The following is a 21744-nucleotide window of genomic DNA, read 5'->3' as shown; positions in this document are numbered from 1 at the left end:
TAAAGGAAATGTTATGGTTCTAAAGGAACTGTTGCAGCTTCTAATAGAAATGTTATTTCTGCCAAGGGAAATGATGTTCAGTTAGTTCCAAAAGACAGGTTGTTGGATCTTAAGGATATGAAAAAGGGGATGAAGGAGGTCTTGGAGGTAAGGAGAGAGTGGAAGAGTTTGATCTCTTAAAAATTGCTAGTAACAAAGATAATTAAGTCAAAGAAATAAAATGAAAAACTTCGTTTGACCGCAGATTATTTCATACTTTTGGTTACTCATCCAACATGATGAAAACTGCTTACAAAATGATGAACGTCTCAAAGTCAATCATTACATACCATTTCACATGAACTACTTATTCTCATAACGGTAAGGAAATTTACAAAGCTCACGAAGTACAAAGAAGCATTATGGCATGACAAAAGGCACATGCTCATGTGGCTTTCCATGAAGACACTGGAGGAGTTTAAGAGTTCTTCCAAGTACTGAAGTCATTCTGATATCTGCCACCTTTAATGGCATCGGCAGAAGCAAAAGTTTCAAGCTCAGCCAGTTCTTCTGGTGTCAGTTTCACAGAGAGCGCCAATGTTCTGGTTAAAATTCTCAATCTTGGTGGTTCCAGGTATCAGACACACATCGTTTCCTTGATGATGAACCCAGAACAGTGCTAGCTGAGATGGGGTACACCCCTTCCTTGCTGCAAGATCACGAACCCACTCGAATATTGTTTTATTATGCTCTAGGTTTTCGGCTTGGAACCTAGGTAGATACTGCAACCAACAAAGTAATCAAGGTTAAAATGACTCTATCAAAATGATATGATAAAGAGGAGGCACAATTCAAAGGCCCTGATAAGAAGTCAACATAACTTTGTAACCCTACAATAGACTCCATATGTTGTGCAGAAATCCATTCTTTTCATGGCATTACAAAATATTTGAGGATTGCAGTGAAGAAGTCAACTAAGGCAGGTTCATAATGATAATGATCATAACATGTTATTCCTTCGTTTTTCTTTTATCAACTCGAGTAACACTGTCAGACAGTGCACTGTAAATTACTAGATAATTAGTCTAACTGGGGTGTGAACACAAAAATACAGTTACTTTCTATGAAGTAAGGAGAAGCTGATGGGCAAGCTGGCTTGCATGTTTGTTTCTTCAAATTATAACAAGGGTGGGAAGTGAATTCCAAAAACAAATAAATAAATAATATTAAAAGAAACCATTCTGATTTGGCCTAATTCAACTCTGAGAATTTTTTACCTTAGAACAGGATTATATTAAGAATATTTAAGCCTTGGGACTATCTGGATAAATCAGGGATACTTGGATACAGCAATTCTAAAAAAAATTATGTGTGAACTCAACAAGAGGGTTCTAGCCTGCAAGGAGAGATTACTAAAACTTGGGAGATCAATTACTAAAACTTGTGAGATCAATTACTAATTTGAGAACCTTCTAGGAGATGCAATGACATTCACAATGCTACTAATTTTCTCTAATGTGCATACATTTGTGCACCTGAAAATATCTATGTGGCATATCAACACACCTTTCGGAAATCATCATTAGGAAGATTTTCAAAGAACTTAGCTCCTGATGAAAAGAATCCTCTTCCTAGAGGACTGTATACAACAATGCCGATGCCAAGTTCCCTGCGAAAATCGAAAAAATGAGATTAGCATGAAATTTTACCTACTTTATAAACAAATCAGTTAATTCCATTAAGACTCACCGGCAAGTAGGAATTATATCTTCCTCCACATCTCTTGACCACAATGACCACTCCAACTGCACAGCTGTTATTGGATGAACAGCGTGTGCTCTTCTTATTGTGGAAGCAGAAGCCTCGGATAGGCCAATGTACTTTACCTTACCTTCTTCAACTAGTTTCTTGAGTTCCCCAACCTTGTAAATGACATGATAAAGGAGGTTAAGGAATGACATGCATTTCTCAAAATAAGAGAATCATGATGCATGCCAGTACAAAAAAGAATAACACTGACAGTCAAGCATATAAGGAAAGTAACACGGCTACAGCCTACAAGAAATTTATGCTAAAGTTTGTATAATTTGACTAATTTAGATATGATATATGCACTTAAATAGATACAAAAGAACCTAGTGCTCATGTTAATCAAATGGTGGTTCACAAATCTCCAAACACACCTGCTTAATTCAAGATTCAAAATTTAAAAGATCTGGACTCTAGATGCATAACATACAAATTTCTCCTATATCCAGTGCAAAGGTTAGACATATGATAAAGATAATAACTGAGAGTCAAACAAAGAAAAATCAAGATGAAATATTTTTCAGTTAAAATCAGTAAGAAGATTTACACAAACCATCATCTGAAATTGTTGATAAATAACAAAGAGTAATTCAAACTTTTATAACTAGTCCATCGTCACTTGATGCTTAAAGATATGAAAATATACTCATCGGGAGATTCTCCAATAAGTATTTTATGTTAAGGATTGATTACATACTTCTAATCTTGGCCATTGGATTGCCTTCATGAAATATGTTGGTAGTCTCGTAGATGCAATCCAACAGCCAAGATGTAACTAATACTTAAATACTTATTGGAGAATCTCCCTACACTCATCAATGACAACCTTTTCACGCTTGAACAACTCAACACAACTTAGTTTAGAAAATGGAACTAAAAAGGGGTTCCAGTCAAAAAGAGATGTGGTCAAACCATACTTCTACTTCGTAGAACACAAACGAATTTGAATGTGGAATTGATAAAATTGTGAACTAATAAAATGATAGAAGATGTTGTAGATCTTTGAATAACCATGACTTCAATAGACTGGCAGATGCATAGTTACTAATTTCAATTAGTCCCCCTTGAGCACCATTCTTATTAAACTCACGTCTTGTTTTCTCAATTCAATGGAAACTGGGAGGATAGGTTAGAGAGGTATGGACAACGTGGGTGGACATTTTACTTCTAAATCTTGACAGGAAAAGCAAGTGAACTTGGACATTTTTACCTCTAAAAAAATCCAAGGAATAAGATAAAAGGCATTCAGAAAAAGATCACACCATAAAATGTGACAAATCATATCACATTAAAGTTTATAATACCTTCATTATTTCTACAAACGAATGGCAAATTTGTAGATTGCATTAATAACTCAATATGATATTGGTGTTCTTTACAGGGATGATATATATATGCTTGATGAAAGACTTATATGCAATAGAACAAGAATTATAGACTAAAATCTAGAAACTAATATCATTCTGTAGATTGGTTTCACATTCTGTTGGTGAAAGAATCATGTTGATCAGGTCTTCAAAATACAAATGGGAACCCATGAAAGTGAACTGGTTGAGCTTGAGGTGAGAGACCGAGAAGTGAAAACCATGGAAGGGAACTCCTAGAGCTTGAGGTGTTGGCATCCAATGGGCGTCATGTTCGAACGGCCCTTCCACCCATTTTATTTTGGAAATGGTCCACCAACAATTAATAGGAATGGGCTTTCAAGAGTCATATGGCCAAAACGAACATTGTAATGGAGCTTTCAATAGCAATGATTGCATCCCATGGCAGTTAATCCCTTTGAATCAAACACCACCTAAAGGAAATTGAAGCCAATCATGTTGCATTTTCACCAGCAAATAATGCCAGCAATTGAGCTAGCATTGTAAAACTAGCATGTGTTGATATGCATAGCCAAAAACAAATTGTCTCACACATATTCTCCTGCCCTTACCCCCTACACCCTAAACATCCCCACATATTAATACACCAACCATTTAAAAATGTGAACAAAATTTGTCCATCACAATAAACTGCTTTCTATGTATCAATTCTCATTGGTCCCAATGCAAAAAGAAAAAAAGATCTTAAGGATCTCCAGTAGTTTTACATCTTCAATTAGTAACATAAACCTTGTTCGATTTTATCATCAACAAAACAAAAAGTTACCCTAACATAAACCTTCTTCACTTATGTGTTTGTTATTTAATACTAAACATACCCAATTATAAATAGAGTGATGAAGACTATAAATAAATAAATAAAAGTATCGTCACCTTTTCAGTTCACTGTATTTGATTTTCAGGCTGTGAAAAGAAATCTTTGGCATTACGTGCTACCTCTGCTTCAACTAATGCTTCCAACACAATGTCTGTTCCCTTAACATTCTCTGCCATCACAACCACTGGTTATTTATTTGGACATATATATCTAAGATGAAAAGCAAAACTATTTGCGAATTCTCTGGAAAAGTTGTGGCATGTTCAGTTATACATTGGAACAATATTTGTGTGTGCCAGAACATAGGTTTTATAGAAATAAGTTAATGTACAAGAGTTTTCATACTATGCAATCAAGGATTGCATTTCCAAACATTATTTCAAAAGTATTCCTATGACATGTTTAAGCCAATAGCCCACCAAGTGAAGCCTCAACAATCCAGATACAGTTACCTTCAATAGAAACCAATTATATAGAGGAATCATACACAACTAGACTAAGAGCATGAGCGACACCTTTGTTGACCAATTGTACAAAGGTACATGTAAAAAATGGCTAGTAAAGACAACATTGATATGAAAACCATAATATATGTGCAGCACACACATTCATGACCTCTATAATCAAAGATAATGAGAGCAATACAGAGAATTAAGTAGTGTACTTGAGAAAATTTAAATATTTGTTGTTCCTCAAGATAATGAAAAGGAAATGTCCATTCCAGGCAGCTCCCAGCAGAGTTCCCAAATTGAGACAACAAAGTAAACTAAATGATAACATCATTAAGTGTCGTAACTCAGAAGATTATAACCTTTGCGATTTGGTAGCATCCCAGTGCTTTCAGCTGAAATTGGGAGGACAATGAAAAGACCACTTTCATCTTTAAGGTTTTCTTGCTCTGCACTGCTCTTCAAAGAGCCAGTCTTCACAACATCAGATTCAGCCAACTTTGCATACGCAGTTGCTTGGCTATGCAAATTAGGTGAGTCTGAGGTTCTGAAAGTATCATCCTGTCAAAGATATGTATAAGGAATTCAAGATGATGCAACGTGGGCCATTTATATGAAGAAAAGTATAATTCAAACCTTCACCACAGTATTTCTTGACTTCAGCTCCTCCTTAGGCTTCTCAAGTGAACTGTTGGCCCTTAAGAATACATATAAACTGGTAGTTAGGAGAGAAGCAAAACATTACTTGCCTGCAATGTATGGCTACTAAGGATACTACAATCACTCAGAGAAGCCGGGTCTTGAGGATTATCCATCAGCCTTCGAGCCATAGGACCAGGATTCATAAGTGATATACACCGGACTTCATAACGAATCGACTCTAGTTGAGCGAATGCATCTTGAAGTTCTTTATGAACCTAAAGGTCAAGCAAGGGACATAAATGAACAGATAAATCATTTGGTTCAAGGACATTGAAATTCTAATCATTACCCGATTGTGCACAATGCATGTTAGCTCACAAAGAATTGACGATAGAATGATAATTATCAAACTATCATTAAGTAAGTAATTAGAAAATGTACCTGGTGGGCTTGAGACTGCTGCATGACATTATCGAATTGGCCTCTAGCTAACTGAACATACCCGATTGACCGACCCGCTAACCTCCCTGCTGTTCTAGCAATTCTAGGCAAATCCTTTGGTCTTACAATTTACAAACCATTAAACATCAAACCCAGTTCACTTTTTCAGTCAATATTTCCAATAAAATAACCCAATTTTTGACCTTGGCAAAGAAAAATTCTGAACCAATGCTGACAATGAAAATGCTACAGCTATAACAGCCCAACTCTCTCACATGGGTACCAAACATTTAGGTTCCATCCCACGCCTAAGTCAGAAAAAGATTGAGAGAAAAACTGGAGTATAAAGCATTTTTCTTTTGAGATAAACACAAAAGAGAGAGAGAGAGATATATATATATATATATATATATATATATATATATATTGGGTGTATACCGACTACAGCAGCTGTGGCTCCAATCAAGAGGAAGAGCTCTCCATATGAAATACCAAACATTTTGTGCCTTACTGTATAAAACGATTTGTCTGGGTAGCTGTGGCTGTTTACATTATGATCCTGTTGTATACACAGGAACTTTTCCTATTCATCTATAATCTAAATAAATCAAAATTAATTACAGGGAAAACAAGTACAGAAGAGAGGGTTTTAACTCGGTGGTGAAAAATTTGCAGGAACATGGAAAAAAGAATTAAAGAAACATTTATGAGCTTTTTGATTCAATCCGAGAGCAGAATTCTTGATACAAGTCAAAGCTCTTTTGCCATTTTAAGAATTCCCCCTTCAATTTAGAATACGCCTCCAATTCCTTCTGTTCAAACTTCAGGGAAGAAGCATCAAATCTCAACTCTACAGGGCAAAGATCATCAAATAGTTCTAGTCCGACATTATCCTGATTGCCGTTGGATACATGCTTCTTATCAGACACTTTAGAAATTAAGGTGTCAAACCTGTCATCCTTATAAACAGATTTGCCCTGTGTATGATCCAGTTGAGATCCTTTAGCCGCAACTGGCTGATATGAAAAGAAAGGTTTTGACTTTTGAGAGCTTCTCCATGTCTCGTCTCCATCATTAGCAAGGGACGTCACTGGATTATTGACAATCTCAGCCTCAGAAATAGAAACAGCCAGTTCACCGGTGACCTGCATGACCTCATCACAGCTGCGATTGATTTCTGCCTCTACTGAAAATCTACCTGATTTTTCATCTGAATTCGGACATCCATTGCGATATTCATGAAGTGCAAGCAAAACAGGAAGAGGAAGAACTGGACCCACAAGGGCATCACCAGGTTGCACTTTCTGTGACCACTTATTGCTGCGGCATGAAGACTTCCTTAAAATGAAAGGAGGCAACTGAGATAGGTCTGGTACTACAGAGAATTCCAAAGCCACCCTATTTTTGTCCACAAGCACTTCAAGGATTTCAGAGTTGTTAGAAAAGGCCAGTTGCAGAAGCTCAATGGGCAAGTCTGACCACAATCTCTTCAAAACAACCTCGTGTATGCTTGCGGGCAAGCTAATGTCATTTAAAACACTTGTAACTGCAGGAGATGATCTAAACTTACCAAAACCACAAGCATCTAACTTTTTGCATAAAGTTTCATGAAACTCTGAGCTAAAAAGCTCCTTCCCTTGATCATTATAGGGAATTTTTATTTTGTCATCTAAGACTTCATCAAGATTACCATTCAGATAACCACAGAGGTAGTCAAGTTTAAGGTACTTAAATGTCCTAGGAAATTTGTATTCCTCATCAACTGGGGAGTACAGCAAATAATCCTTAAAAAGCAAATGTTCTCCGTGTGATTCTTCTACTTTTTGTACAGAATCAAACGATGCACAATATCTCTGTAATTCAAGCTTCCCTGAGGACATAAGCCTTATCAATGTAAAACCACCAAATTCATCTGGTTCAGAAAGCAGAGCAGACAGATCTTTGTTTACAATGCCGAAGCCCAAAACAATTTCTTTCTTCTGCTGCCAATCAATCCATTCAGGAAGAGCGTCTTTTGAAAACTCTTCTTTTACAAGACAGCTTCCGCAATGGCACTCATGTCCTGACAATAAAAGATCTGAAGGGAGCTCCCATGCATAGAAGGATTTCCGAAGTTCTGCTATTTTCGACGCTACTGATCCTATCGGAGCTGGCAGGGAAGGTCCATAGCAAAAGATACTAAACTCACAATTCCAAAACGACCCCACTATAATGCAAAAACCCGAGTCAGAAGCCCAATTAAATTTGTCATCCCTCGACTGTGACCTCAACTCTGACAGTCTTAAAACATCAACATAACTTGGTTTATCAAGGCCATGAGCCCATTGCAACACTGGCATCAATGGCTTGCGCACATCACAAACAACTAACAAAGTGTCAGAAGCCAAAACAAAGTGAAAATCATCAGAACCTGCCTTCGAAAGCACAAGGAACTGCTCCTTTTCAATGAAGGCATACATATGCAACATCTCAATTTTCATCAAACAACTAACATTACACTCATGGGCCCTCAAATCAACTAAGAAAACTGCATCTGAACGTGCAACTATCAAAACTCTAGGGTGCCAACTGAACTCACAACTCAACCACCTATAATTTCGTGAACTACCCGAACCATCATCAATATCCCAGGGCACTTTCAATCTGGTCCCATTAAATTTGAAATTTGCATTCAAAGTGTGGGGGGTTTTTAGACGAGAGTCCAAATCAAACAAGAATAAATCACCATTCTCTAACAAGACCACACTCTCTTCCAATAAATGTGGACTCCAACAAGCATGTACAACACAGCAAGTCTTGAAAATCTTACTACCCAAATGAACTAAACTAACCCTACTATCTGAATTTGGACCAAAATCTCCAACCTTTACAATAAACCAATGCACAGAGTACATAGTAGAAGCCAATAAATACCCAATTGTCACACAAGAACCATTACCTCTTAAACTCGAAAACCCCAGAATCGGGTTCACTGAAATCCTCGAAATCCGATAACTAAACCACCGCCTGGAAGCGAAAACCCCTCCGTTTTCATCCACTTTGACATCAAAGGTCGAACCTTTTAACACCAACTGCAAGAACCCAACTTGGTCAGAGTTTTCACCGGTGGGGAAGAATACAACGACGGTGTTAATCTGCGGGCACTGTAGGAATTGAAGACGGTTGTAGAGGAGAGACGAGGATACGTCGCTTTTGGGGTGGTGCGGGCCCAAGAAGGAGGCTACGGAGGGAACGGAGGAGGGAAGAGGGGCAGAGTCAGGGGGGGAAGTGAGGAGAAAACGAGGTAGAGAGAGATGAGGTAAAGGAGGGAGAGGGGCAAGGAGAGAAGAGGAAGAAGAGAAAAGGAGGGTTGTGGAGTTGGGTTTAGGGTTGAAGATCAGAGGACCCAGGATGGGTTTTAGAGAAGGGTTTGAAAGGAGGAGGGGAGGCTTGAAGACTGAGGAAATTGGGAAGAGAGATTTCCATTCTCCTGTGGAGATCTGAGACGACCCCATGGCGCGAAGCTCGGCGACTTGATTAGAAAACGCAAGCAACTGGAAAAGTTGCTTTTAAATCTTCACTACCGCCTCTCTCCTCTCCTTTTCAATATTTTTCGGATATTGTTTTTTCTCTTCCTTTTTTGAGTCAAAGTCAAATCTTTTTGACAAAGTTCAAAGTAAATCATTTGCTTCGTATAAAAAAAATTTATTTGTTTCACAATCTTTTTTTTTTTTTTTTTGAAAACATAATTTTATATCTATATTTTATTTATGTTACCTATCAATTCAAAATAAAAAAACATTTTATTAATTTGCTTAAATGGCAAAATAGTCTTGGTGTTTTTCTTAATAAATTAATTTAGTCATCATGTTATCAATTTAGTTAATTTAGTCTATGTATTTATATATGTTAACAAATATGGTCATTTTCGTTAAAATTTTGTTTAAACTGAAAAATATATATAAATTTCTTATAAATATTCAAATTCAAATAATAATAAAAGTTTAAATTATTAAAAACCATGTTCTTGCGTCCTGTAGCAAAAAAAAATTAATGAAGCATACATTAATCAATTTAGTTTTGTGAACAGTGGCTAGCTAAGTGTGGCTAGATAGGAGAGAGAAAATGTGGCTAGTCAAATCCTTCCAATGTACAACTTTTGAAGTAAAAGTGGGATTTAATTTAGAAAAAAAATTAATCGAAGATTCAACGTTCATACCAATATAGTGATGGAATCTTTGAAATTTGCCCATATCTATTTGAAATTGGTTTTGAGATCAACGACAATCAGTTTTGATATCAGTTGTGATAAGCTGGTATCGAGAGATGATGATTTAAGACATCGTGTGATAAGTTGTGTAGTGAAAAAAAAAATTGACTTGGACATTATGTGATAAGTTTGTATGTAAAATAAATTTAGCCTACTTTATTTTTAAATCTTAGGTCCGTCTCTGTTGGGGTCTATGCTCATATGAGTGGAGATGGAATAGCTTAACCAACTGAATTATACCCCATTGGCTTTTGAAAAGTATTCTTACTTATTGTCTATATGGCACATTTTAATGACATTAATTTGGTTTTAATGTAATGTAAGAAAAACATGGACTCACTACAATAACATGTGACTTTATAGTAAGATAGAAGAAGGGATCAATGGTGTGACAATTTGTAAATTTAAGGTTGCTATTGTCAATTTGTTTTTTCTTCTTTAAATTAGGGACTAAACTGTTAAAGGATTTATAATACCTTCATTATTTCTACAAAGGAATGGCAAATTTGTAGATTGCATTAATACTCAATATGATATTGGTGTTCTTTACAGGGATGATATATATTATATATGCTTGATCAAAGACTTATCTGCAACAGTGCTTTCAGCTGAAATTGGGAGGACAACGAAAAGACCACTTTCATCTTTAAGGTTTTCTTGCTCTGCACTGCTCTTCAAAGAGCCAGTCTTCACGGCATCAGATTCAGCTGACAATGAAAATGCTACAGCTATAACAGCCCAGCTCTCTCTCACATGGGTACCCAAACATTTAGGTTCCATCCCATGCGAGAGAAGTCAGCCCCAAAAAAAAAAAAAGAAAAAAAAAAAAGCAAAACAGAAATGAGTATATAGAAAAAAAGAGGTAAGGAGGTGCTTTGATTTGATGCTTAACGCATCTCCAATAGTGACACATGCAATACAACTGCACTGCACAGCATGGCATTCATTCAACGTGACTCCAAAGCATATCATCAACTCCAAGCTTGCACTCCAAAGCACCGAATCAAACCCAAAAAAACCAAAAACACAAACTTAAAACTCCAAATTTCCAAAACCAATAATGAAATTGCCTCATCTCAGATTCAAATTCAACAACCTGGGCCTCCCACAACCACCACCACCACCACCACCAACTCATTCTCTGTTGAATCCACTGAAGCCTCAATCCAGAGCCTGACAAGGAGCTGGCATAGAAGGCAACATTGGCACAGGTTTTTTTGGTTTGATATTAATAATTCCACACAATTTCAAGACCTAAATTTAACACCATGGAGAACCCACTTGGCCAATTTTCTAGAGTCCACACCAATCCATGTGATTTCTATCTCCCCCCTCGTTGTAGATCCCATCCTCACCATCCTTGAACTCTCCTCATCTTTGCTAACCAAGTGCAACAACTCACCAAACAAGAACAAAAAAACCACACCAGAAATTTGGTACCATTGGGTGGGCATTGCTATCCTCGCCCTGCTTTTTTCAAAGACGATGGCTCAAGCTGTGGGGCTTGGCATGCGTACGTTTCTTCCGGCGGCGTTCCGGTTACGACATTGACGGCGTCGTTTTGATGGGTGCGCTGGTTTTAGAAGCTTTTTTCGAGAGGAAGGGAGGGGGGCTGCTTGTTGTGGTGAGTTTGTGGCGTGTTGTTAGGGTTGTAGAGAGTGCTTTTGAGTTGAGCGATGAGGCCATTGAAGCGCAGATTCAAAGTGTTGTTTGCCAGTTTGAGATGCTGAAGGAAGAGAACAGGAGACTCGCAGAGACCATTAGTGAGCAGGACAAGATTATCGAGAAGCTCCAGGAAGATTTAGATCAATATTCTACTCGCTAGTCATCGCAATTCTTCACCTTATATTATGATCAACGGTTATCATAGTATAAGGAATTTACCCTTGTTTAAATTATTTGAAAGGATAGGATAATTACGAGCATGTTTTTTATAACGGGACGATCCGGATAACACACTCACAACATAATTGCGTTTCGATAATGGGACTAGACACAATTAGGTATCTATCTAAGTCGAATATTTCTGTTTTGAGTATATAAACTATCTAATACAGGATAGGTAAACTAGTTCTACAACCAACTTATAATTTGATACATTTTGCCAAACTAAATTTGCATGATACAAATTACATTGTTGCCCCAAAATGTATCAATTTCAAAACAATAGCTTATGCTATATTCAGTGATGCTCCAAGTTCCAACTCTAACAACATCCCAACTAGTTGATACTAGATGTTTCATCACTGAGACCACATGTTTCATCACTGAGACCACATGTTTCATCTTCATATATGGGCGACTGGTTGCTTGCTTCAGTGCGACCGGTCGTCTCCTTCCCTAGCGCAGTATCTTCAAAAGCATCATTCTCCAATTCAAGTCCAAGATTCTCCAATCCAAGACTCTCTAATTCACTCACCCTCTCCCCCTTAATTGGAGAGGAGGGAGAGACATAATAGGGCACTTCTTCATGGAAAGTCATATCCAAAGTAACATGCACCTTCTAGGTAGGTGAATGATAGCACTTATAACCCTTATGAGTATAAGAATAACCAATAAAGACACATCGCAAAGCATAATGATCAAGTTTACTCTTGATAAGAATAGACATGAACATAGGCAACACACCCAAAAACTTTAGAGGGCAACTTGGAGACGAAAACAGGGGAAACATGATCACCAAACATCATGTGGAGTCTTGAAATCAAGAACCCGGCTAGGAGTACTATTAATCAAATAGGCAGCAGACAGAACAGCATCCCCCCAAAAATGATGGGGAACAAACATATCCAATATAAGTGAGCGGGCAACTTCAAGCAATTGTCAGTTCTTTTTTTCAGACACATCATTTTGTTGAGGAGTAAAAGGAGTTGTCCTTCGGTGAATAATACCTTGAGCACGGAAGAAAGACACCAAAGTATTATTTACCTCCATTATCTGTTCGGAATGCTTTGACCCGAGCATGAAACTGAGTAGACAACATAGTACAAAACTCTAGAAGGATGGAAGCAACATCATGTTTATTTTTCAGCAAGAAAACCCAAGTGAGTTGAGTACAATCATCAATAAATGTGATGAACCAACGAAATTCGTTCGAAGTAACGTGAGCCGAACCCACACATAAGAATGCACTAAATCAAAAGGCTTTGCAGCTTTACTGTCACTCAAATGAAACATACTGCGATGGCTGTTGGCCAAAATACATGTCTCACACTTAAAACTGGACTCATCACAAGAGTGGAATAAAGATGAAAACAAACGCTTAAGGTAGCCAAATGATTGGTGTCCCAAGCGACGATGCCATAACCAAATTTGTTGTTTGTCTTTGACTTGTAACTTTGAACAGTATTAACGACACGATCACGAACTAGTGCAGAAGGCAATGTCAAATAATATAACCCCCTATCTGTTTACTATGCCCAATCATCTCGTTAGTCTTGAGATCCTGAAAGAAAAGAGCAATGTATAGGATAGAAAGTAAGCATTAAGTGTATCAAGTCATCGACCAATAGATAACAAGTTGCAATGGTGAGGAAGCCTTCGGTCTGCATAGCTCTCATTCATAAACACCGTCATTTTGGCCAGATCCTTGACGCCCTACATAAGAGAAGGAGGCTAAGATGAGAGAAAGAGAGAGAAGTGCGAACATTAAGTGTGAAAAAGAAGAGGAAAAGGGATTTGGATGAGAGAGAGAGAGAGGGTTTGGGGTCAGGGAGAGCGAGAGATAGAAAGATGAAGTGAAGAGGGGGCTTGGATTTTGATGGGTTGGGAGTTTTTTTTAACCTGTTGAGCAGGTTTTCAGGTTATCCCATCCAATGGTGTAGATTAACATAAAAAAATTTAGCGAAATCTAACCGTCAATGGAACTTGACGCATCCATGCACCAGGTCCACTATAGAATTTCCCCAGCTGGATTATCTTTCTCCTATAATTGATTGTATTTGCCCCATGTTTTATAGATTTTAGTTACAATTAATTTGATAGCACTTGTTCATACGCATAGAGATAGAGTTTATGTTTAAAATGATCTGTATTCCTAGATTTGACATTTCATTTTAATATATGTATTCCTAGATTGTTAATAATAAAACTAACACAGATTAGTATTCTCAAAGCATGTACATTTGCTAGTTTCCCCTATGAACTTTAACCAAAATATACTTCTCAACTTCTTTATCAGGCTTCAAACAAAGCTTATTATCTCTGATGCACTTCCTTTAGCCGGAAAAACCATTGTATGTGCTTCAAATTGTCCATTTGCTCAACTGGTGTACAGATTACCTTATTTCCATTTTCAACATTAATGTCTTTGTCCTTTTACTTTCATTTATTTTTATATTACTCCATTTACTTAAGGTTACAATGTAAATAAGGAATTACTCCCTATTTGGATTCAAATAAAAATACTAGAAAATCAAATTCCCACCAAATCAAAATATGAAAATATGATTTTAGTGTAAAGTACGATTTAGGCTAAAAATCACTGGCGGAGCCACCTAAGGACCAGGGTAGGCCCAGGCCCTCTCTCATTTTTTTTATTTTCTCATATTTTTTACCTATATGTTTGCTTCTTGGAGTAAAAATTCTTTTTTCTTTTTTTATTTCCTCCTCTTCCTCTTTTGATTAATTTAAGCTTTGTGAATTCCCCTTTCCCCCATTTTACATGTCTAAGTAGGGTATCTTAATATTGGGATTTATGAAAATTTTTGTATTTCTTCTCTCTGTTGAAATATAAAATATTCAATTTTGAGTCTTTAATAGTGTAGATTATGATATTAATATTCAACCATGTTAAAATATGAAATTCAGGACAATTATGATTGTAATAAATAGATAAATTATTAATCAGTATGAAATAATATTGTTAACTTATTAACCCCTTTAGCGCTTGAGGACTCCTATTCATTTTTAAATTTTTTGTGAAAGGCCCCCTCTATTGTGAAATCCTAGCTCCGCCACTGCTAAAAATGATATATTTCATACTAAAATCCCATAAAATCAAGTTTTCTTATTTGATGTGTAAGGAATAAAAGCAGCCAAAAATTATCTTGAGAAAATGATTATTCCGAAAAACCATTTTTCATACTCGGTCAATATTGCACCTCCACTAAAAAAATTCTACGCCTACCAGTGAAGATATGCTCCAAATCGGCATCCCCGTTTTCTTCAAGTTCTTGTCATACCTTGTTCATCATCTGCGACTTGACATCCTTATTCAAACTCTTGGGGATATGATATTTAGATAACCACAACTCCGTCTCTTCCATCTTCCGTTCCACTTTCATCTGGTGTCTGCATATAATCCATAATTTGGTTCTGAAGATTCGAGGGAAGATTAGAGAAGATCTTGTCCATATCAGCATCCCTGTTTTCTTCAAGTTCTTGTCGTACTTTGTTCATGATCTTGGACTTGATATCATTAATCAAGTTTTTGGGGATGCCATTTTTAGATAACCACAACTCTATCTCATTATCTTTCTTTTCCATCTCTTGTTTCACTTTCATATTGTGTCTATACGCCTGTATTCTTGCTGTATCCAACTGCATGTATGTCTATGTGCCACAACAAGTAAGTAGCTCATGTCATTAATTAGGAACCAACCTTTAAAAAAAAACAGCAATCTAGCCAATGTGCATATAGATGTGATATCCAATATATATACACATATGCATATACATACAAGAAGCAAATTTTTAATAAAACTTTGAATACAAAGACTCGGTGTTCTAACCTACGCAATTTCAAAGATATAAAAGAAGAAAAACAATCAAATTATAGCAATCCATGTGATGGATTTTAATATAAGACTCAACCCTAACCTGCAAATTTCCAATGAGATATAAGAATAAGAGCAAGCCAATTATAGAAATAAAGGCCGCAAAGAGGTTTTCCCATCCATCGATACTAGGCTCCAGGTTTGAACCAAGAGAACTGCAAAAATGAAATGCTAAAATATATTAGATACAAAATTGAAGTTTTCTTTTCATTCAACAAATTATATCATCTGTGCAATTTTAATCCAGAATCTTCTCCAACAAAATAAGTGAAGTAATAAATTGTATGAGTTAGAACTAAAAAAATTGATCTCGGACCAAACAAACAACACAGAAAAATATTCAAACCTTAAATGTCGCAAGCCCAACCAAAAACAATATGAGAACTTTTGAAAATAATTGGTTGACCCCGATATACCAGATTGAAGGACTTTGGCATATATACCAAAATCAAAGCGTGTTGCATTCGTTGGGCTCATAGGGCATAAATCATTAAGAAATGCGATATTTCTGAATGTGTGATGGTCATGACAACTAAAAGTACTAGCGCTACATCCATTTTCTTTTCGACATGAGTCACGCCAACAAATGCCCACTCGTTGAATAGCGAAAAAGTACCATATTGCACCAAATACCTGTTGAATAATAAGTCAATTAATATGATTAGACTCATAGATGATTATAAAAATATAGAGAAAAAAAATGAACTTCAATCAAACAAGGAAATTAAATAATGTTTAAAAGTTCAAAATATACTAAATAAACGTCATAAAATTTTGGAAAAATTGGGAAGACTAGCATCTGAATGTTCACAATGAGCCCCAATGCCAATGCGAACCTCAACGTGACGGACGTGAAGATGAAGAAGGTGAAAGCCATCCCCGATCTCCTGATGAAATCGAATTGTGGGAAGCTACAGACTTTTGAGCCTAGCCATCAAGGCTCATTCTTCGGTTCCTCTTGATGCAAGCAGAAAGCAAGAGGAACTATCTTGACCGAAGGGACTTACTTGCGAAGCCCTTGGAGGATGAAATTCCTGACTTAATTGTTGTCGAGCTCTAGATGAAAGGGCCAAGCTCAATTTTCATTGAGCTTTGGATGAAAAAAGGTCCAACCTTGAGATTTTCCGAAACACAATGAAATTTGAGCTTGTATCTTTCGTCCATCTAAGCTCAACAAAAATTGGGCTAAGACCTTTCATCCATCTAAGCTTAAGAATAAATTCTCTCGATTAGCATGTCATCCTTAGTTGCTCAACTTCACCTTTAAACATACTTTAAGTAATGTGAGGGCTTGAATCCTCAAACATACACTAAGGATTGAAAGGAGAACAATGTTATGATACATTATTGTGTTTGGCAATATAAATCAATAATATGACGTATACAAGTCTTTTATTTATTTAAAGCAAGCAAGAGTGATGAAATTTAAAAATAAAAAAAAGTCATGACAAAATATTAATGTTGAAACTTACATGACTAGCAAGGATGTACATAAAGAAATTCAAGACACCTTTAAGCCACATGGGAGTCCCTCTAATATCTCCTTTAAGAGTCATTTTAAATTCCTTACATGAGAGATAGGTGCGAAGAAGTCGTGGCACATATTGTAATATAACAAAAAGGTTCATGATAACCATCCTTATTGTGTCCAAAGATCTCAAATCCCTCATTTTTGAAAAGAAAATGAGAATTGCGACCTGGATAACATTAATAATACAAAGAGTTAAAATCTAATTATGCTGAGTAAAATAGTAAATCACTAATTAAGATATTAAGTTGTCTTAATTTCATTTGTTTGGTCGTCTATGAAAACAATAATTTTAAGACAGGGCTGGCTTCACTTACTTGTGGAAGCGGAAGAATAGCCAAAATGTCAATTAAGATGACATACGACCCCGTCATTGTCTTAGCTATTTCTACCAAAGACTTGCTCCAAAACGTTGTTTTAGTTTTTATCGAAACATCTTCGTAACCCGGGTAGTCTCTGGCACATTCAGAAGCTAACGAGTGCTGTCTGCGATGATACTCCTCAATGAAACCCATAAAGTTGCCAGATGTATAAACTTGAACAATAATGTCATATATATAGAAAAGATCAGTGAATGATCTTAAAAGAAGAGCGGCTATCTTCAAGTTTCTGTCAGATTGCAGGCACTTGATATCATCCTTCATCATCGGAACGTAGAGAAATAATGGATCCAGTAGAACAGCAAACAGACATGATACTACAAATATCTTCTTCCACGTATGATGAAGGAAAGACTCCAGAGGATAGTGATCATAAATTTCCTCATATTTTGGCGACCGTTTTCTACTTGATCCATCATTATCTTTCATGATTGATTGTTCCATTGTAGCCTCTGAATTTGAATAACGATTACTGGATAAAAAAAACAACAACAAATGAATGTAAAATTGGTCCTATCTATCAGATAGAAGAAGGAACAAATTAAGGAGTCATTTTAAGACTAATCAGTCCTAATCTTGGACTATAAGGGTCCAAGAGATTTGTGGTCACTTATTGTTAGATGTAAATTCAACGGTTCACATTGCACTTCTTTTAAGAAACTTTTTTGAACCATTGGATTTATACCCAACGGTCAGTGATCACAACATCTTGAACTCCTATGGTCCTATAGATCAGAACTGTAAAAATAAGATACCCCTCAAATTAATATGCACAAATATAAAAGGCTCTCTACAAGCAGATATACAAGTCATGTGTTTCATACCACATTTATTTAAAGGGAACAAGAAAATGCATATAAATAGTTTTGAAGTTAAAGAAACCAAACCGTGCAGCAGCTTTCTCTTCCGGCTTCTCCACAACTAAACTTATATCGGGGTTGGCCATAAGTCTAGCTTCCGGATACAGAAATTATGCTCGTATGGGATCAACTAAACACATAAATTATAGGAGGAGCAAGAAATGGGGGAATTTGGACAAGGCTGTAGGAGAAATCTAAAGTTTAGAATTGACATATATAGGAAAAAAGAAAAAGAAAAAACGAATTGTAGTCTTCGCCCCCCCCCAAGTATTCAATTCGTTATAGTCAATATATAGACATTTTTTGGATAATATATATCCTTCACACTCATGCAGTATTTGAGCAACTTATAATATAGCGATATGAAATTGAAAAAGGAATGAAAAATTCTGAGCCTCCATTCCTCTCCTCCCCGTTTCATCCCTGATGTCAGACCTGCATTTCAGTCTCAATCTCCAACGTAACTTACGCACGAGGATTTTCTTTTCAGACACCTTTTTGAGCAAACTACATATGTTCTGAATATTTTATTGTTTTGGGCTTTCATTTGATTAGAAACTTCGGCTCTCGTCCACTGACTATAGTGCAAGAGTTGTTGAACTGACCTGGTATTAAACTAAATTTGCTTTGGTTGGTGACAAGTAAATTATTAGAAAAAAGACTTGCTGAGTAGTTGTTTTGTTTCCTGAGTTTTGTCCCTACTCTGCAAGGTCATTTTCTAACAATTTACTTTTCACCAACCAAAGCAAGTCTTTTTCTAATAATTTACTTTTCACCAACCAAAGCAAGTCCCTACTCAGCAAGTCTTTTTCTAATTTTTTTTTTTTCTGCTAGACTTGTTAGACACAAAATTGTCACAAATAATTCATGCAGACGTCAAAGTTCAGCATCAAAATTATAAATACAAAAACCTTTATTTTAATTTTAGAAAATAGAAAGTTATAAAAAGGAAAAAAAAAAAAAAAAAAGGCAAACCTTTTTTATTATTTATGAAATGGGGGGAATGTATAAACCCCAACAAACTCTGATGTATCTGAGTTTTTGCTTCCTACCTACAAAACATAAGAGTTTTTGTTTCCAGGTGAGGTGTCCTTAGATATCCAGCTCAAAAAGGTCTTTTTCTTCCTTATGTTGAAAGAAAACCTCAATTTCAATATTTCTCCTATTCATTGATACTTAAAAAAAAAAAAAAAATAGAAATGGTAATATAGAAACAACTTACACAGGAGAGGTCTAGTAGTATTTATGCAAGCACGAAAAAGTTACATAATTAGTTTATTTCATCAACTACACACAAAAAACAACTCCTAACTTTACAATCCATATTGGGCACAATTTTGTGTTAACCTGATCAAACCATCAAATCTGATCATAGTGGGTTGGGTTAGCCTAAAAATGATTATGAATCTTGGGTTCAAAAAGTTATAAATCATTATGCACGAGTTAGGTTACGGGTTGAAATCAACCAATCAACCCAATCACAAAAAATTTGGGTTGGATTGAATTGCCCTAATAATGAATGGATCTTGAATTTAAGATATCATAAATCGCTATATATCGGATTGGATTACGAGTTGAGGTTAAAACCGACCCAACCCAACCCATGCCCACCCTTAATCCACAAACAACAACATCATTCCAAGTGGTTCCTTCTCTTTTATAATAATGTAGTTGTTTGCTGTATATTTCTTAGGCGTAAGATGCTTGCACATTGCTTTTAATACTTCTTTAACCATGGACTGAAGCTTGGGCGCCTATACATTAATTTCTTGTGTTTGCGTGTCTCTACTCCCAATGGACGTGTTTTGGGCCCTAAAGCTGGAAGCTCAACCACAGTGTGTCTTAAACGGCGAGACTGTAATGCGGAGATTCTATGCGGAGGTTATTTGCGGGGACTACTTACTGGGCCGTTAGATTGATCAAATGGCTAACATTAGTATCCTCTTTATGCTACAACCGCATTGGCATTACTCGTTGAGCACTGCCATTCACAATCGAAGTACTCAATGTCTACCTTCTCTCTCTCTCTCTCTCTCTCTCTCTCCCTTTCTTTTTTTAATTAGTTTTTCTCTTTTCTCTCGGTTGTCTCCCTATTTCTTTTATTATTCTTCTCTCCGTTGCCTCCCTGCTCCTGCTTCTCCTCCTTCTTAACAAACAGGGCTAAGCACAGACAACAACTAAACACAAATCAATCTAGGCTAGTTATTTTATTTCCTCCGCCAGTTATTTTCTTCCTTTTCCCTCTCCTTCTTCCTATTTCTCTTGTTTTTTCCATTCGTTTCTCCACACAAATATTCTGGATTTCTCTCATTTTCTCTATAATGTTACTGATTTAGATCTATTATCTGATTTTTGGAAATTCCATGGTGGAGATATTTGATGATAGTTGCATGGAAAACTTTGTGGCAAAAGTTTCCATGACAGGAAATAAATGTTTTCCACTTTCACTAAAGTATGCAAATTCTATAGCTATGAAGGCAACTGTTGAAGAATCCACTTGGTGTTGGCATAGGAGGTTTGGTTATTTGAATATGTAGAGTCTGAGGTTGTTACAACAACAAGAGCTGGTCTATGGATTACCTGAAATAGGCAATGCAGAGAGAATCTATCAAGGGTGTGCAATTGGAAAAGCACACAGAGAAGCGTTTGGTAAAGAGAAAACGTGGAGAGCAAGTGTGCCACTAGAGCTGGTGCATTCAGATGTCTGTGGACCAATGCAAACTACCACAATATGGGGAAATAAATACTTCTTGACTTTCATTGATGACTGCACTAGAATGTGCTGGGTGTATTTCATGCAATTTAAGTCAGAAGTGTTTAATATTTTCAAGAAGTTTAAAGCTATGGTGGAATTGCAAAGTGGCTACAAAATCAAGAAACTTAGAAGTGACAGAGGTGGAGAATACACCTCCACTGAATTTCTGCAGTTTTGTGATGAACTTGGGTTGGAAAGACAACTAATTGTGGTCTATTCACCTCAGCAAAATGGAGTTGCTGAGAGAAAGAACAGGACAATAGTAGAAATGAGCAAGGCAATGATGAATGAGAAGAAACTACAAATACATGTTCTGGGAGAGGCAGTGAATACTGCTGTCTACATTCAAAATAGATGTCCTACAAAGGCTTTAGAGAACACAATTCCTTTTTGAAGTTTTTAGTGGGAGAAGGCCTGGAATTAAACACTTGAGAGTGTCTGGTTCCATCTGTTTTTGCCATGTTCCTAGTCAATTAAGGTCTAAATTGGAAGACTCAGCCGTCAAAAAGCATTTTTGTTGGCTATGGCAAACGTGAAAAAGGCTACATACAACCTACAGACAAAGAAGATAACTATATCTAGAAGTGTTATTTTTATGAAGGTGCATTATGGGATTGGGACAAACAAACCATTGAGTATATCACGGTTCCAATGAACTTTGAAGACAATCCTG

The 21744-nt window shown here is 36.5% G+C and overlaps 3 protein-coding genes and 1 pseudogene across 4 annotated transcripts; all 4 read right to left on the bottom strand.

Moving 5' to 3' along the window:
* Positions 1–216: 216 nt before the first annotated feature.
* LOC117619671 lies at positions 217–3060 on the bottom strand (annotated as a pseudogene).
* LOC117619672 lies at positions 1798–5906 on the bottom strand. Of its 2 annotated transcripts, none has more exons than XM_034349675.1 (5): positions 5523–5906; positions 5189–5356; positions 4802–5000; positions 4047–4159; positions 1798–1901 (listed from the first exon to the last, which is right to left on the bottom strand). In XM_034349675.1, the coding sequence occupies exons 1-4, from the start codon at positions 5544–5546 to the stop codon at positions 4056–4058; spliced, it is 495 nt and encodes a 164-aa protein (XP_034205566.1). In that variant the 5' UTR covers positions 5547–5906; the 3' UTR covers positions 1798–1901; positions 4047–4055. The 2 variants fall into 2 exon arrangements, with proteins under 2 accessions (XP_034205566.1, XP_034205565.1); XM_034349674.1 differs by lacking the exon at positions 1798–1901 and adding an exon at positions 3115–3586.
* Positions 5907–6006: 100 nt separating this feature from the next.
* On the bottom strand, positions 6007–9064 carry LOC117619670. The gene is made up of 2 exons (XM_034349673.1): positions 8461–9064; positions 6007–7887 (listed from the first exon to the last, which is right to left on the bottom strand). Exons 1-2 carry the CDS (start codon positions 9014–9016, stop codon positions 6227–6229), a joined length of 2217 nt encoding a protein of 738 aa, XP_034205564.1. The 5' UTR covers positions 9017–9064; the 3' UTR covers positions 6007–6226.
* A 5945-nt stretch (positions 9065–15009) lies between these two features.
* Positions 15010–17900, bottom strand: LOC117617995 (cyclic nucleotide-gated ion channel 1-like). Its single transcript, XM_034347633.1, has 6 exons — positions 17522–17900; positions 17394–17464; positions 17021–17245; positions 15895–16181; positions 15592–15703; positions 15010–15324 (listed from the first exon to the last, which is right to left on the bottom strand). Exons 1-6 carry the CDS (start codon positions 17898–17900, stop codon positions 15010–15012), a joined length of 1389 nt encoding a protein of 462 aa, XP_034203524.1.
* Positions 17901–21744: the final 3844 nt, after the last annotated feature.

This window comes from Prunus dulcis, chromosome 2 (genome assembly GCF_902201215.1).
Source record: "Prunus dulcis chromosome 2, ALMONDv2, whole genome shotgun sequence".
Taxonomy (NCBI): Eukaryota; Viridiplantae; Streptophyta; class Magnoliopsida; order Rosales; family Rosaceae; genus Prunus; species Prunus dulcis.
The sequence above is the reverse complement of the archived record's forward strand: the minus strand, read 5'-3'. Positions and strand labels throughout refer to the sequence as shown.